Source organism: Quercus robur, chromosome 9, assembly GCF_932294415.1.
Source record: "Quercus robur chromosome 9, dhQueRobu3.1, whole genome shotgun sequence".
Classification (NCBI taxonomy): Eukaryota; Viridiplantae; Streptophyta; class Magnoliopsida; order Fagales; family Fagaceae; genus Quercus; species Quercus robur.
Window position 1 is genome coordinate 51,686,557 of NC_065542.1, and position 15,265 is coordinate 51,701,821.

Below are 15,265 nucleotides of genomic sequence, written 5' to 3' on the forward strand. Positions count from 1 at the left end.
ATATATTTTTACGAGAATTTGAGGTGTGACTAACTAAACCCATGTGTTTCTAATATCACTTCGATTTGATGGAATTTTACAGAGATGTTAAATGATAAAATAGTTTCTTTCTTCTCCAAGAATTTATCATACTCTTTATCACATTATTCTTTTCGATTCAATCTTATTATTTAAGAAGGATGGATGACCGCTTCAAAGCAACCACAAACAATCATCAGATAGAATATTCAGCAAAAAAAAAACCATCAGATAGAGAAAAATAAAAGGCCCCGTAATAAATGAATTAAACCCAATGTGTTGCCAAAAATGTTCTAAGAGATGATGCCACAACAATTGACATCGTTCAAGTGGTCACCAATCAGGTAACAGCAAAAATGCTTAGCAAAAGCCTCTTCTTCAATGGAAGCTATAGCCTAAAAATAAAGATTCAATATAGGCAACATCAAAACACTAACACAGTACAATTAAGCACCAGTACCAGCCTTTCCCTTCTTCCGCTGGAGTTTCTTCATATAGAATTCAAGTTCTTTCCCTTCCAATATGTACCTACCAGGGAAAAAAAAAAGTTCAATGATTGGTAAAACAAAAGATACATAACAAAGGTAATCTCAGAAACCTTCGGTCTAATTAAGCTTACCCATCAGCTCTGCCACATTGACCAGGTCGGGAAGAGATGCAGGCCAACAACCTACCAGAACCAAACTGCTCTTCAATATGCGGATCAAGTTGACGATCTTTCTGGCGCTTCTCAATCTTCCTCTGAACATGATTGCTCTTCTTAATTTCCTCTGTAGCTGTAGCAGCACCTTCCCCCTCCTATAATTGTTGCCCAAAAACAAAAAATGTCAATTTCTTTTGGAAACTGAAAAATCAGAATAGACAGAATAAAATCAAAACTTAAAGAATGCATCCAGTGGATAACATGCGAAAGAGACAGGAGAGTAGCATGTGGTGTCTATGGTGTCACCTGGATTATTTGTAATGTCTATTAATTACAATATTTTGATGGTAGGAATACATTAAGGGAGCTTGACATATTATCATGTAGAAATTTATAAAGTTCAATTCCAATAATTATAAGATGAGAAGGGAAAAGGTTAATAAAATGAGTGAAATAAAAGTAGAAAACCCTAACAAAAAAATACATTTAGACAAACAAGAGAAAAGGCGGAACAATTTTGTGAAAGTAGTACACATTACATCAATCATGTAATCCACTTTAAATTATAAAAGTGCAGTAGTATAGTAGATTCAGTTAAACCAGCAATAAACCAGCTTACTATCAATGGGCATAGTCCATACTCACTTTAGAACACATACTTTTTTATACCAATATAAAAGCTAATGAATTCATGTAAAGATCAGAAATAATTACCAAAGCCCAGAATAATTCAATTACTGCAGCACAGGCTTCTAATTTAATTTAAATAAGAAATGTATGGATTAAACACCAGCAGAGAAAAACAGGAAACAAAAGGCATTTATCAATAAATATATCGTTTTTTTTTTTTTTTTTGGCTATATCTTATATGTTCGGATAAAATTTAAATGCCTCTAACTACAATATAAATGCTACTTTTCTTACTTATCAAACAATTAGTGGTTCTTTTTGGGACGGGTAAAGGAGGAATATAGAGCATAATGAAGGTGAATAGACCAAGGCATATTATCATATTGACATATCACAATTAATGGATACCACAAGACAAAATGCTAAATTCATAAACAACATTTAGACAAACATATGATTAATTTTTTTTTCTGTAACAAAATTTCACAATCATATATCACCTCTGTGGTTTCCTTCTTAGTGGTTGCCTTCTTCTTCCTACCAACATCAACACCGTAGTGTTGAAGGTACCATTGCTTAAATGGAGCCGCATCGACTTGAACAATGGCACTCTTCACCAGAGTTTGTGTCCTAACAAGTTCGTTGTTTGAGGCATTGTAAACCACATCAAGGAGACGGGTTTTGCGAGTGACAGCCTCACTACCCCATGAAAAATTCCCTGTATCCAATCTAAGGGCTCTCCACTTCACATTTCCACCTCTCACACGGATTCTCCTTACTGTCTTGTTGCTTGAGAGCTTAGTATTTGCTGGCTGGCGACCAAGCTCATACCTTAATAAACCAATAAAGAATTAGATAAGCAAAAATTATATAAAAACATAATAGAGCATGGATTAAAGCATTATCAGAGAAAAGTGTAAGAACTCGTAATATAGTGCTCAGAAACCTGCAACAATGTGAAGTTTGGATAACCAACCAATAAGTTCACCCATGTTGGAGGTCTTTCCAACCTCAAATATCAACTAAAATAGTCATCATAGCTTTGCTACCATCTAATGATCCAAAATATGTATTAGAAGTATGGAAAAAGCTAAAAAACAAGATTAATATTGAATGGCTGGAACTCTTATAACCCCGCAAAATGCATATGTAGTTGAAGAGATGAAACAGACCAATCAAATGGTAGGAATATGAAGACAACAAGGTGGGCCACCTCAACTTAGCTAAGCCAAAAAAAATTGGTAAAAATCAATTTACGCATATCAGAAAATAGAGTTGCAAACATTCTTCAGAACTAATTGTCTATTCTCCCAATGGTTTTAGACATTTAGTTTGACTTCAAGAGACCTACACAACCCAACCCCACTTTCTAAAATACTTTTACTGAACAAAATATACATGACATGGACAAAATTCACCTCCCATTGTAGCTATAAAAAAAATTCATTCCTTGAGGGACTATTTGGTCCAGCTGCAATATACAGAGAAGAGGCATTCACCTAAGCACCAAAGACGAATGTCTTCCTAAAGGCACCTAGCACATAGGTAAGTTCCCAGATCACTTTTTAAATAATTTCTTGATTCTTTGTTTGAGGTTGAAATGACAGGATTCAATGGCTGATAAAAGTCATTGAAGAGAGAATTCCTTATGAATGAGCCTATCCCCAATTACTTTGATAGTTGTCAAATCTTACCATGTCAGGATCAAAACATAAATAAATCCAAATCTAAACAATCACAGATAAATTCAGCCCAGTAGAAATTTTTAGCCATTCAATTTTAATTAAGTTGCTACAGTTTATGCCAAAAATTACAAATTGCAGCACTAATTTTCAGAACATTCTAAATATCCTAATTCTACAACAGTTTTATTTTCATTATAATTCCTGCATTGCAAATTTATAGGATTCTATCTACCAGCATAATGTTAATTAAACAAGCATATATCATCCATCTGTACACCAAAAGTCCAAGATGCCAAAATTCAAACGATAATGGACCAGTTCAGCTTTTGTTATCACAAAATAAAAGACCAAAAATAGACAAAATCCCATCTCAGATTTCCTTGACACCTAAAAGACCCCCAGAAACTAATACCCAAATGGGTACCCATAAAACATTATCATCAGTGATTATACCACATTTTCATTGACTTGCGTTTTCCCAGATTTCCCAGCAGCCAAACAAATACCCAGATGGGTATCCATAAAAGATATCAATAGCTTTAAATATAAACACAATCATACATATCATACACACAAATATATGTAAGAATAGAGGGAAAAGGGTAATACTTGCGCTTCTTTCTCCAAGCTTTCTTCTTGCCACCAGTGGCACGTCTCTTGTGCATGGAATCTCTTGAGATACCTGACAAAACAAACAAAACAGTGGGAATTCCATGAGAGATAGAAAAATATATATATACCCACAAAAAAAAAAAGCTTGCTTTTTTTGTGGTTTATGTTTGGATCCTGAGAAAATGGAGGATATCAAATATTCAGAAGTTTAATCAGATCATAGAGCGTATAGGGTATCGAAGATCCTACCCATCTTGGCCCCGCAGCGAAGTGCTCTCTCTCTCTCTCTCTCTCTCTCTCTCTAAATGTTAAAACCCTGGTTGTCTGGGATTAAATATGAAACCCTAGTGCACTTTCACGCAATTTCGAGAGGAGGGTGTTTTTGTCATTTCAGCTTATACTTAAAAAAAGAAAAAAAAAATAGTTTCTACATTTTGATTATTATTATTATTATTTTAATTTTTGGTCTGGAAGGGAGATTACTGGAGTTAGCATGGTCGGATTGGGTTGAATGGTTTTTTCTACCCAACTTACCATGATGGGTTTTAAAAAATCCAAATCATCTCAAGGGTTCAATTCAATCTAACTCAACCTATATGGATCGAGTTGAATCTATGGGTTGGATAGATTTTTTTTAAATTACTATTATTAGTATTAAATTGAGAATTAGAACTATACCACTGCAAATAAGAGCAAAATTATGACCAAATAATCCCAAGTATGACACAAGTTATATGAAGAGAATTTAGGGTTTGAGTTTTATTTAGGAAGAGAGGTAAAAAAAAACAAATAACAAAATTGTATGATATATTTTTAAATATGTTTTTTAAAATGTTAAACGTATATTAAATATAAGCAAATTGGATTGGGTTAGGTGGATTTGTAAATCTTATGATCCAAACCCAACTTGACCCACTATAAAAACAAATTTCACAACTCAACCCAACCCATTAACCCCTAAAAACCGACTAACAAGGTTGTGTTAGATCAAGTTGGTTTTGATAGGTTCGTTGCACACCCCTAGAAATTAGGATTAACCAATCGTTAGGGACAACAAGTGAACTTGTACTTGATCCATTAAAATGTTTGGTCAACCTATACCTAACCTAAGCCACTTAAGCCATTTTTTAAATAAGTGAAATTTAAAAAAAAAAAAAAAAAATTGTTTCTTGAAAGCAATTTGCAAAGTTGGATGTTCTCATTCAGTGGAAAGAGAATTACACTCAAATTTTTAAACTCTTTTTAATGGACACGATCTCTTATTGGTGCTTTTAAATCAACTTTTAGCATTAAACCACGTCATTTAGTATTTATGACGAGGAAAAAACTTATGTACTGTATTTTAGGTGTTGTTTTTTAAGTTTTCCTCTTAAGATTCAACCATGTGACTATTTAATTAAAAAAATATACTTTTATTCCATAAGAAAAAATCTATAGAGCAGAATCTTAAAAAGGAACCTAAAGAACAGCATATAAATACTGTATCTAAGTCTTGCTCTTATGATGATTATATATTGAACCTAACAAAAAAAATTATGATCCACAACAATTAGTATTTTTTATTTAAGGATTAGTGAATTATGAATTATGTAAATTTAAGAATTTATGTATTATTTAAATTTTATTTTTGAGTATTTTGTTATTTGTATTGAAAGGAATGCAAATATATATATATATATATATATATGATTTTATTATTTGTTATTATTATTAACTCAACCCAACTTGATCCGTTTGCGAGGACTAGAGTCTATGTTTTTTTATGGGAAAAATAACAATTCGAGAATTTGTTCCTGTTCAAATTAAATTTTAACTTTTTGATTTTGTTAGTTTAAACCTTGGAATTTATAACTTGATTAGGAAATTGTGGTGTGTCAGATAAACTTAGTTAAAGATGAGTTAGTGGTAGCTTGGATTGACGGCATGGCAAGCCAATCAAGGTGTCGAGAATTCACCAAATGCAATAAAGTCAAATTCAACATATATGAAAAGGAAAAATTATTAAATACTCTTGGAGTATCATAAATGTGTATCCCCTCCTTTCACATGAATAGTGGGTCCCACTAATTAAATTCATGGTGGAATCCACCATTCATGTGAGAGAAGGGAGTACGCATTTATGGTATTTTAGGAGTACACAATAATTTTCCTATGAAAAGTTATTGATATCCATTAGTTACTGTCAAATATTGCAATACCAAGAAAGGAGAAAGGGGGCTGGATTGTTTGGAATAGGGAATATGAGGGAACTAAATGAGAGAAGTAAAGGGAGATGAAAATATAAAAGGGAAGGTTAAAAGAATGAAGAACCTTCAATGGCACCCTAGCAGGAAGAAAGCTCACAAAGAAGAGTGGGCACAATAAGATAATTGATTATGTATTGCAATTTTCTTTTTCTTTTTTTCTTTTTTTGGAGAATATATGTATTGCAATATTGACCACGAAGATGAACCAATAGAACTTCTAAAGTTCTAAACATTGGGCTTGCTTTTATATGATAGTCAGAATAAAGACATGACAAGGGCATTAATCACCCATTAATAGATGATTAATGCTCTAGGCATAACACATTTTACGACATTTTTACAATAATTAAGTTAACAATCTTTACTAATTCTCGCATCTACGCCTACAACTAACATTACATTTTTACCTACCAATATCAACTTACTTGTCACCTTAGTTGTTACAAATATTTTTGTCTCTAGAAAAATCAATCAAACTTCAAAATGCATTCAATTAAAATGAAAAAGATGAAACATAAGAGCATTTACATCCAGGGGTGTAAAACCCCCAAAATGCTATTTTTTACACCCCTAACACCAAAATCCTAGCTACATCTAGGTGTATTCTTAAAAATTTTTTGAACTTTGCTACATTAATTTCTTAAATTTAGAAGTTATTGTAGGTCAGTTGTAAACTCAAATACTCTTTTTTTATTCACCATCTCTCTTCTCTCTCTTGCACACAATTTTGGGTGGCAGTGGATTGGTGATTAGGTCAGTGGATAGTGGGTTGTGTTGTAGGTTGCGATTTTAGTTGGCAGTGGTTGGTTTTTGTTGGTTAATTTTTGGTTCAATGTTGGTGGTGGCTATTGGAGGTTGGTTGTTCGTGCCTCTCTCTTTGTTGGTTGTGTATATGGATCAGTGCTGACGGCGGCAATGAGGTGGATCTACATTGGTTGATGATTGCAGGGTTGTAAGTTGTTTGATGGGTTGTGAGTTTGTGGGTCACTTGGTAGGTTGTGGGCTTTGTGCGTGACGGTTGGGTCATTTTGGCAGTGGCAATAGCAAGGGCTGATTGTGGAGGTGGCTGGTTGAGTTTTTGTGGTTAGTTGTGTGGGGTTTGCTGGCTTAGAAGAAGAGAGAGAGAGAGAGAGAGAGAGAGAGAGAGGAATAAATATATAAATGAATAGTGTTGAGTATGATGTGAAAAATAAGATATGAGATGTAAGGTAAGCTGTAAAATAATGTGCTGAAATAGATAAAATGAATATGATTTTAGAACTCCGGATGCTAGCGAGCTAAAGACAAACTTTTTGGCTAACCTCCACTAGACCCGCCGTTTTCTTTGCATTAATAACTAGTTAATCACATTCTCCCCACGAGTACTTGACCTTCTTCTTGAAAGAACAATAGCCGGAGGTACTATTTTAGTTTTTAATTAATTGAATACAATTTAACACAAGGATGTAACAATTACTTTTAACTTTTTCATCCTCCATCATCCCATCTCTCGATTCTCTCCTACCAAACACTTGCATATAAAGTGTCGAATTATTTTTCCCTCCATTTTTTTTCTATCCTTCTCATCTTCCTTCCATACCAACTAGAGTAAAAACCTATCAAATAGTAAGGAAAAGAAAAACCTCAGGAAAAAAAAAAAAAAAAAAATCAAAATCCACATTAGTTCATCACAAGTTTCTTCTATTAATAAGAGTTCACAATTAAAAATTTATGTCAATAATCCTCAGTACAGAAAATTCATTTCAACCTCTCTATGCCAAGAGCAAGTCCTATTTATGAAAGGGAAACAAAGAGCAGTAAACCAATAAAATGAGGGATTCACTCTTATAAGAAAGAAGTCAAAGTTCGTGTTGCACTCCATTTATGCCTTGCTGTCTACACTCATTGGCTCAGCTTCCTTAGCTGCAGCTTTCTGCATATACAAGACAACACAAGTTTAAGCAACACAGCCAACCTCAATATACTCATCACAGCAAGTATTGTAGTAAATGCAGAATTTACTTACATCTGATTCATGAGGCTCCAACTTATTTAGCTTGGCAAACATGTTGCCATAAAACTTGGCCTCTTTCTTATTGTATTCCTTGACCTTCTCCTTCAAGGTTTTGTACTCAAGCTTTACATCCCTATTTCAACATGACAAAAGCAACAAATCAGAGGGGTGGACGGAAATTTGTGTATATTTACTCTTATCCTAGTCTTTAATGTTCGTGTACATTTTGAACAAGACCTATTACTGTTAGCAACTTTGGGCTATTCTAGAAATAGAGATGTCACAAACCTGTTGTCAGGGTCAATCTCAAGAGCTTTCTTGATATCAAATTCGGCTAAATCCAAGTCTGCCAGTTGAATATATGCCTGAGCCCTTCTGTAAAGAGCCTTAACATTTCTACTCTCAAGCTCTAACACCTGCATATTCACAAGCAATTAGTATAAATGTAATATAGACTAAAAGACAAGCCAAAACATTAAACCAAAGTATATAACCTTGGTGCACAATTTTTCAGCCTCCTTGTAATCTCTTAACTTCAACTTGCAAGCTGCATTGTTCAGATTGCATGCAACCTTCAATGCTTTAGACTGCTTTTTGTCCTCCTCTTCAAAGGCCGAGTCATAATCAATGTACTTCACAGCCTACACAAATGAATGATGGACTTAGTCCGGGCATATCACAACCAAAAACAGTGATTCAAGTAAAATTGCTTGTCATGTCACAAGCTCCTTATAATGTGTACCTTCTCATATTTCTTGGAAGCCTTTGCATATTTACCAGCCTTGAACAATAAATTTCCTTCTTCCTTCTTTTTACCGGCAGCTTCAATTTTTTCTGGAGTGTTCATATCCCATGATTCCTTCTCCTAAAAGAAAAACCATTATAATAAATTGAATTCAAAACCCACACATTTTTATAACTTAACCAAATGAAATTAAAATGTCTTTACAACTGAATCAAAGCCCATAAAACTAACCTTGTCAAAAGATACCATCTCAACCTCATAGGACACAGTGGAGTTGGGAGGAACCACAGCCAACTCCTGCTGGGATTCAGAGGACCCAAAAGCATACTCCGGGGCTATAGTCAACAAGGCTACCTCACCCTTCTTCATTGTCATCACAGCTTTATCAAGCCCATCAATAACTTGCTCTACCAACAAATCCAGACCTCAAGTCAGTCAATACACAGCGCAAAAGTGAACAAAATCAGTAACCAAGAAAGGGTGGCTCCAGTTTTTACCATCATCTGTCTTGAATTCAAACAGCTCATCTCCATCTCCATGGCCTTTCTTTAAAAATACAGTACCATCTTGCAGTTTACCAATCAATTTCACTGCCAGATGCAAAATAATGGAACTCATCAGGAACCATACAATCTAGCATAGGTAAAAGAACATATTTACTTTTAAAAAAATTTAACACTAACATTTGACAACAGATCCATCATTTGGACGCTCATAGCCCTCTCCTTCCTTCAGGATCTTCTTTATAATCTTCTTGTCATCAGTGATTTCTGATACAGTCTTCCATGATACCAATTCAAGAGTTATCTGCAGTGTTGCATTTGGTGGGACTGCACCTTGATCACCAGAAGCTGGGCGACCCTTTTCCCCAAATCCATCTGCAACCAATAGTCAACAAAATAAGAAAAACACAATCAAATACATGGCTGCTATATAACTGGACTTCAAGAAGACAACTTACATTGCGGCTTCACTGTCAAAAGCACCTTTTCCCCCTTCTTCATTGTTTTAACAGCCTTGGACAGTGCAGGGCAGAAACAACCTGTTCATAAGTGGAAATTAAATTAGATATGCAAAACCAACATTGACCTCAAAGGGTCTTAGTTCTGTAGAAGTACAAGTAACATACCCTCTTTAACGGTGAATTCAACTCCCTCAGATTTTGCAATGAGGGTTCCATCCTCAAGGCGAACTTCATACTTAACTGCAATGAAATAAAGATGGAATTACTTATCAAAAAAAGAAATAAAGATGGAATTATCAGTTATAACAATGTCACTTAAAAGAGTACAACAATTGAGAAAAAAAAATTCAAAAAAGTTGGAAAAGTATACTGTACCTAACACTTCATCAAGGTCCTTTGGATTCTCCCATTTCTCTCCTTCAGTGAGAATCTTCTTAAATATTCCACCATCCTTACATATGTCCTTGACACTAGTCCAAGACAGCAACTCAACATCGAATTGCAAAGTGGCATTTGGAGGAATGGTTGGAGGAGAACCAGACTCACCATAAGCTAGCTCAGGAGGAATGGTAAATAAGGCATTTTCACCTTTCTTCATAGTTTTGATACCCAGATCCCATCCTTTGATTACTTGTCCTGCCATCACAATCAAAAAGAATGTCATGTAAGTTCAAATCTCTAACCTTCAACAAGGGCCACCAGTATGACATCATGTAAAAACAAAACAAGGACTAACTAGAGGGGCCAGTCTTCATAGACAGCAATTAAATAAGTTGTAGAGTAAAATTACAAGCAATCCTAAAATAATTAAGAGCGGGTATTATAGAGAGAAAGACTATAATGGGAAACACAAAAGGATATACTTCCTTGTATTTTTCTTCACAGAATGGAATCATTTAGCAACAAAAATAGAGCACCCCTGAGATCTTCCAAGTTTCAAGTACTGAGGTAGGATAACAAAGGCATATGGTGTAACTACAACCCCAAAAGGCAAAGCAATTTTTAAATCTCTTTCCTCATTTGAAAGAGGTCTGCACATAATTAACTGTGTTTCCTATAACAGATCATGAAAAAGGTTGATGTGGACTCAACATTGACAAAGGTTTGATAATGTGAGAACATGATTGGAAGATGCCTCAAGCCAGACACATTTCCCCTTGAACATTATCAGCTCCAAAGGCAATAAAAAATGAATCCCCCCATATAACTGATCTCTTAATTATTTCTGGGTACCAAAACTTCCATCCAATTTGACATGGTCTCATCATATTCTACAGACTTAACTCTTTTTCTTTTTTAATTTTTACTTTCGGCATGTTCCATGGCCTAAGCTCAACCTTCCAATCAATGCATATTATTCCATCAGTGGCACACTGGTACTGAGCCACCACATTTTACTCTACCTTTGCATCTATAGCTTCTCCATCAGTATTCACCATTTATTTTTAAGGTTTCTTTTTTTTTTTTTGGAGGGGGGGGGGGGGGGGGGGGTTGGTTTGTATCAGGGGGTGGGGTGAGTTTAAAATTAGAACACAGACATGTGCACACACCAGGCGTAATGAGAGAAAGCAAGAAACGGACATTTAAGAAGGAACAAGGGAAAAACTCAAAATTTGACCTGACCCTTCACTAATATTGTGCAAAACAATGTATATTGGGTGGTTATCAGCTTTCAATGTTCATGTTACTGGATTATGCAATCATGCTCATTTATTGGTGCATCATGGCTGGATTAAAGCCAGCATGTACATGAGAAACTTTTCTATTGATGCACCACCTATCCACATACAACTAAAAAGCACGGACACTACAAAATTCTCAATGTGTCCCATGTCAGATGAGACACCACTGCATACGTGTACTTAGTGTGTTTTCTAGGTTGGAAAAAATATAATTCTTTAACGTAAAATAATTTTTATATATATGTTTTTAATAGTTGTTATTTTAAAAACTAAAATTAACTTGTTATATCCCCAAAGATGTCGTGTCCTAATTTTTCAAGAATTATCATGTGGTGTCTCATGTTGTCATATGACTCATATCCATGTCTGTATCAATGATTCTTAGGGTGATTGTCCACTTTCAAAGTAAGCACAGGTATCAGAATCCAGCACAACCACTTGTTATGGTAATACTTAAAAACTAATGCCACACTCCTAGAATGCCCGGGTATCAACATAAAAATAAAAGGGGAAAATGCACTTTCCCCCTTTTATGTTTAGGGTACTTCACAATTTCCCCCTCTATGTTTGAGAAATGAGCAAATACCCCCATTACATTATTTTCTCAGTTAAATCCAATGGGAAGAAATTATTAGTCATACTCATACACCACAAAGAAGAGAAAATTGAGAATTGCATTGCATTTTTGGATTGTATTTGTAATCGTTGTGATTCTGTTGGATTTAACTGAGGTATCGGAGTGGGGCTATTTGCTCATTTTCCAAACATAAAGGGGGGAAATTGGTTGGCTTCCAAGATAAGGGTGGGAATTGTGAACTACCCTTATACTATGGGGGAGGAAGTAGGTTTTCACCAAAATAAAAACATAGGTTAACAACACAAAATACACAATACTGAAGCAGCCTGGAGAATCTGGAAAACTGAAGCAAGCTCTGTCCTTTTTGGCCCATATATTTGCTGCCAGCCCCATCTATCTGAATTATCATGCGTTCAATAGTACCCTGAATTTTCCTTCACTGGTTAGATTTGGTTGTCTCTTGTACTCACTTAAAAACCATTTCTTAATTGATTTTACCCTTATCTCTTTCCCTCATTGTTCCCTGGGGTGTGTGTATGTTTTTCCTTTTTATTTCCTTTTCAAATTCATGAAAGTGGAAAAGTAGAGTCTTCTTTTCCACTGACCCGATATTTTTTGGGACCATAAAAAATCACAACAGATGGAATTTTACTAATAGCTAGCAGAAACAACTCAATGCTACTTTCATCTCATACAACAACTACCAAGCCTTAACCCTAAATTTTTGGTATCGACTATGGATCCTCAATAGACTAGTTAGGATCAGCCACATGTATTCTTTTCACCATTCTATTTGATTTGAAGTAATACTCCTAGTGACTTCCTAATTAAGGATCGTTTTTACTAATTCTATTTAATGTTATTTTTAATCTTCCTCTACTCTTTTTGTTCCATCGATTTAAATCAATATTACTTTGTTCTCACACAGAGTCTTGAATTTGAGAAATCCTAACGGTTTTTTTCTTTCTTTATTGGTAATTACACAGTTTTAAATCAACTACCTCACCCTGCACCTTGTTCTTAGAGGAGATAGAATTTGAGCTAGAACTCATTCATGAAATATCTCTTTTACTTTTCTTTTTTTAACATCTTATTTACCCAAAACATGCTATTTTTTATACTTCATAGCAAGGAAAAAATTTCAAACAGAATTCAGAAAGTAATAGTTTCTTATTATAGGTACTAACCATGTTTACTAGTACACACGAATTCAAGCTTCCAATTTGAATACAATGCCTCATACAATCAAAATAATCGCACCCAAATTCCAAATATAAATAAATAGAATGGTTAAAAAGAACACGTAATTTTGATATCATTGGAGCTAGAACTCATTCATGAAACATCCCAAGAGATTCTTTTTTTTTTCCTTTTATAAACAACTTATTTACTCAAAAACATACTATTTATGGTACTTCATAGCAAGGAACAAATTTCAAACAAAAATATTAAAAGAAACATTTTCTTATTATAGAGCTACCAATCAACTTGAACCCAAAACACAATGCTCATACAATCTCAAAAACCAAAACCCAATTTCCAAATTCAATAAAATGAAAAAAACCCAAATCGCTTGCTCACTCACCTTGTCCGAGAGTGAACTTGAAAGGCGTCCCTCTATCACGACTCGAATCGAACTGAGTTCCATCAAGCAAAGTCCCCGTATAATGAACTAAAATCAACAACAACAAAAAACCCATTAATTCAACCAAAAAAAAAAAAACCCAATTCCTTAAAAACCACGAAAAACGCAAAACAATCATTAAAAAAAAAAAAAATACAAAATACCCCACCTTCGACCTCGTCGCCATTTTCAGGTGTGTCCCAGTTTTGACCTTCTTTCAAAAGCTTCTTCTTCAACCCTTGTTTACCGATCTCCTTCTCTTCACCGACTTTGAGAATGGGAGGAGTGTCTTCTGGGAGATCCAAATCGTCGACTTCGTTCATGTTCATCATCTCGTCAGCCCCAGTCGGCATTTCGAAGTCCTCATCCATCTCAAAAAAGCGATAGAGATAAGAGACAAAAAAGGATTCTAAGCTTACAGAGACAGAGACACAGAGAGAGAGAGAGAGAGAGACTGTATGTGTGTGTGTGTTTAGAGTGAATCTCAAAGCGGGTGTGTGGGGGCTTTAATGGCGTGGAGAGAGAGACATACAAAGAGAAAGATGGGTTCTAGATAGTTCGGAGAAAAGGGTTTAAAGAGTGTAGAAACTAATCAAGGGTCCCGATGGTTCCAGAGACTACAATGAACGGTTTAAACGTTCTGTTTTGGTCTTCAAAAGATATATTATTCATTACTATTATTTTAAATTTTTCTTCAAGTACATTCTCAAATTCATAACTAATTTCGTACCCATCTTCTAAAGTCCCAAAAAAAAAAAAAATTAAATAAAAAGAAGAAGAAGAGGAAGGTAAAGTGATAGATTTGTATAAAAGTGATATCTAACTAATCATGACCTCTTAAAAAAAAAAAAAAAAAAAAAAAATCATGATCTATCACATAAAATAGTTGCAAAAATGAGTAAAATTGATTTGTGATCATATAATGACTCTAATTTTAAATTGATTTAAAGCTATTTAACTCCAACCCACTCTTGGATAATTGAAATGTCCAGTAATGTGTAGTTTTGGTTACATAATTTTTTTTTAAATAATTTCATTTAAATAAAAGAAAAATTAATAGTCTTATAAATCAACATGTATGCTCTATTTGTTTCGATGATAATATTTTTTAGAAAATTGGTCATTTTCTAAAAAGTATTTTCTAGAAAATTATCTCATATGTTTAGAAAATTGGTCATTTTCTAAAAAGTATTTTCTACAAAAATATCTCATTTTTCAATGTTTGGTAGCAATCTTAAATAAGTTGAAAAACACTCTCCAAACTTCTCTAATTTAACTTTCTATGAGATAGAGTTGTTTTCCTAAAAAAATTTAATAGAAAATAATCTCTAAAAATAAATCATACTTTTTCTATTGACCAAAATAGTTTGTTTTTGACTCATTTATTCTGATGTTACCAAACATTGAAAGATGCAAAAAACTATCTTTATATAAGGTTTTTAATTGAAACAAACAGAGTGATAATGACCAGAATAGATAACTCTAAATTGTTCTAGAGTTAAACTATTAATAATAAAATTTTATTAATGAGAAGAGCTAAACTTTTCTTCATTCTTTAAATATTTTAAGGCTAAAATATTGATTTCCTCCCTTAACTTTATAATAAGTTTGGTTTTCATCACTAATGAATTGGACAATATTGGGTTGAGAGATTGGGATTTCACTAAGCCCTAAGTCAAAATTTTGGGAATTTTTTTTGTTCCATATGGAAATATTAAGTATGGGCAAGTTAGAACAAAAATGAAATAAAAATAAAAATAAAGTTGGTGCCTTGATTTTATTTTTTTCCTTTTATTAAAAAAAGCATAAATTTAATATGAAAAAAAATTACAAAGTAAATGTTGGG

The 15,265-nt window shown here is 33.9% G+C and overlaps 2 protein-coding genes across 2 annotated transcripts; both read right to left on the reverse strand.

Moving 5' to 3' along the window:
* Positions 1–250: 250 nt before the first annotated feature.
* On the reverse strand, positions 251–3,959 carry LOC126698997 (40S ribosomal protein S8-like). Its single transcript, XM_050396544.1, has 5 exons — positions 3,838–3,959; positions 3,586–3,658; positions 1,792–2,122; positions 638–816; positions 251–546 (listed from the first exon to the last, which is right to left on the reverse strand). The coding sequence occupies exons 1-5, from the start codon at positions 3,839–3,841 to the stop codon at positions 465–467; spliced, it is 669 nt and encodes a 222-aa protein (XP_050252501.1). The 5' UTR covers positions 3,842–3,959; the 3' UTR covers positions 251–464.
* A 3,534-nt stretch (positions 3,960–7,493) lies between these two features.
* On the reverse strand, positions 7,494–13,991 carry LOC126698998 (peptidyl-prolyl cis-trans isomerase FKBP62). The gene is made up of 13 exons (XM_050396545.1): positions 13,589–13,991; positions 13,381–13,467; positions 9,912–10,172; positions 9,702–9,776; positions 9,534–9,614; positions 9,256–9,450; positions 9,070–9,162; positions 8,804–8,979; positions 8,570–8,692; positions 8,322–8,468; positions 8,116–8,243; positions 7,840–7,960; positions 7,494–7,746 (listed from the first exon to the last, which is right to left on the reverse strand). Exons 1-13 carry the CDS (start codon positions 13,788–13,790, stop codon positions 7,696–7,698), a joined length of 1,740 nt encoding a protein of 579 aa, XP_050252502.1. The 5' UTR covers positions 13,791–13,991; the 3' UTR covers positions 7,494–7,695.
* Positions 13,992–15,265: the final 1,274 nt, after the last annotated feature.

What these genes read in the sequence shown, in the direction of transcription:
- LOC126698997 (XM_050396544.1), bottom strand. An exon ending in GCTTGGAGAAAGAAGCGCAA is followed by an intron (nt 2,123 to 3,585) that starts GTATTACCCTTT and finishes TGGTTTATTAAG; the next exon opens with GTATGAGCTTGGTCGCCAGC. An exon ending in CTAAGAAGGAAACCACAGAG is followed by an intron (nt 817 to 1,791) that starts GTGATATATGAT and finishes CAACAATTATAG; the next exon opens with GAGGGGGAAGGTGCTGCTAC.
- LOC126698998 (XM_050396545.1), bottom strand. Translation starts at nt 13,790, where the DNA reads ATGGATGAGGACTTCGAAATGCCGACTGGGGCTGACGAGATGATGAAC. An exon ending in AAATGGCGACGAGGTCGAAG is followed by an intron (nt 13,468 to 13,588) that starts GTGGGGTATTTT and finishes TGTTGATTTTAG; the next exon opens with TTCATTATACGGGGACTTTG. An exon ending in TTTGACAGTGAAGCCGCAAT is followed by an intron (nt 9,451 to 9,533) that starts GTAAGTTGTCTT and finishes TATTGGTTGCAG; the next exon opens with ATGGATTTGGGGAAAAGGGT.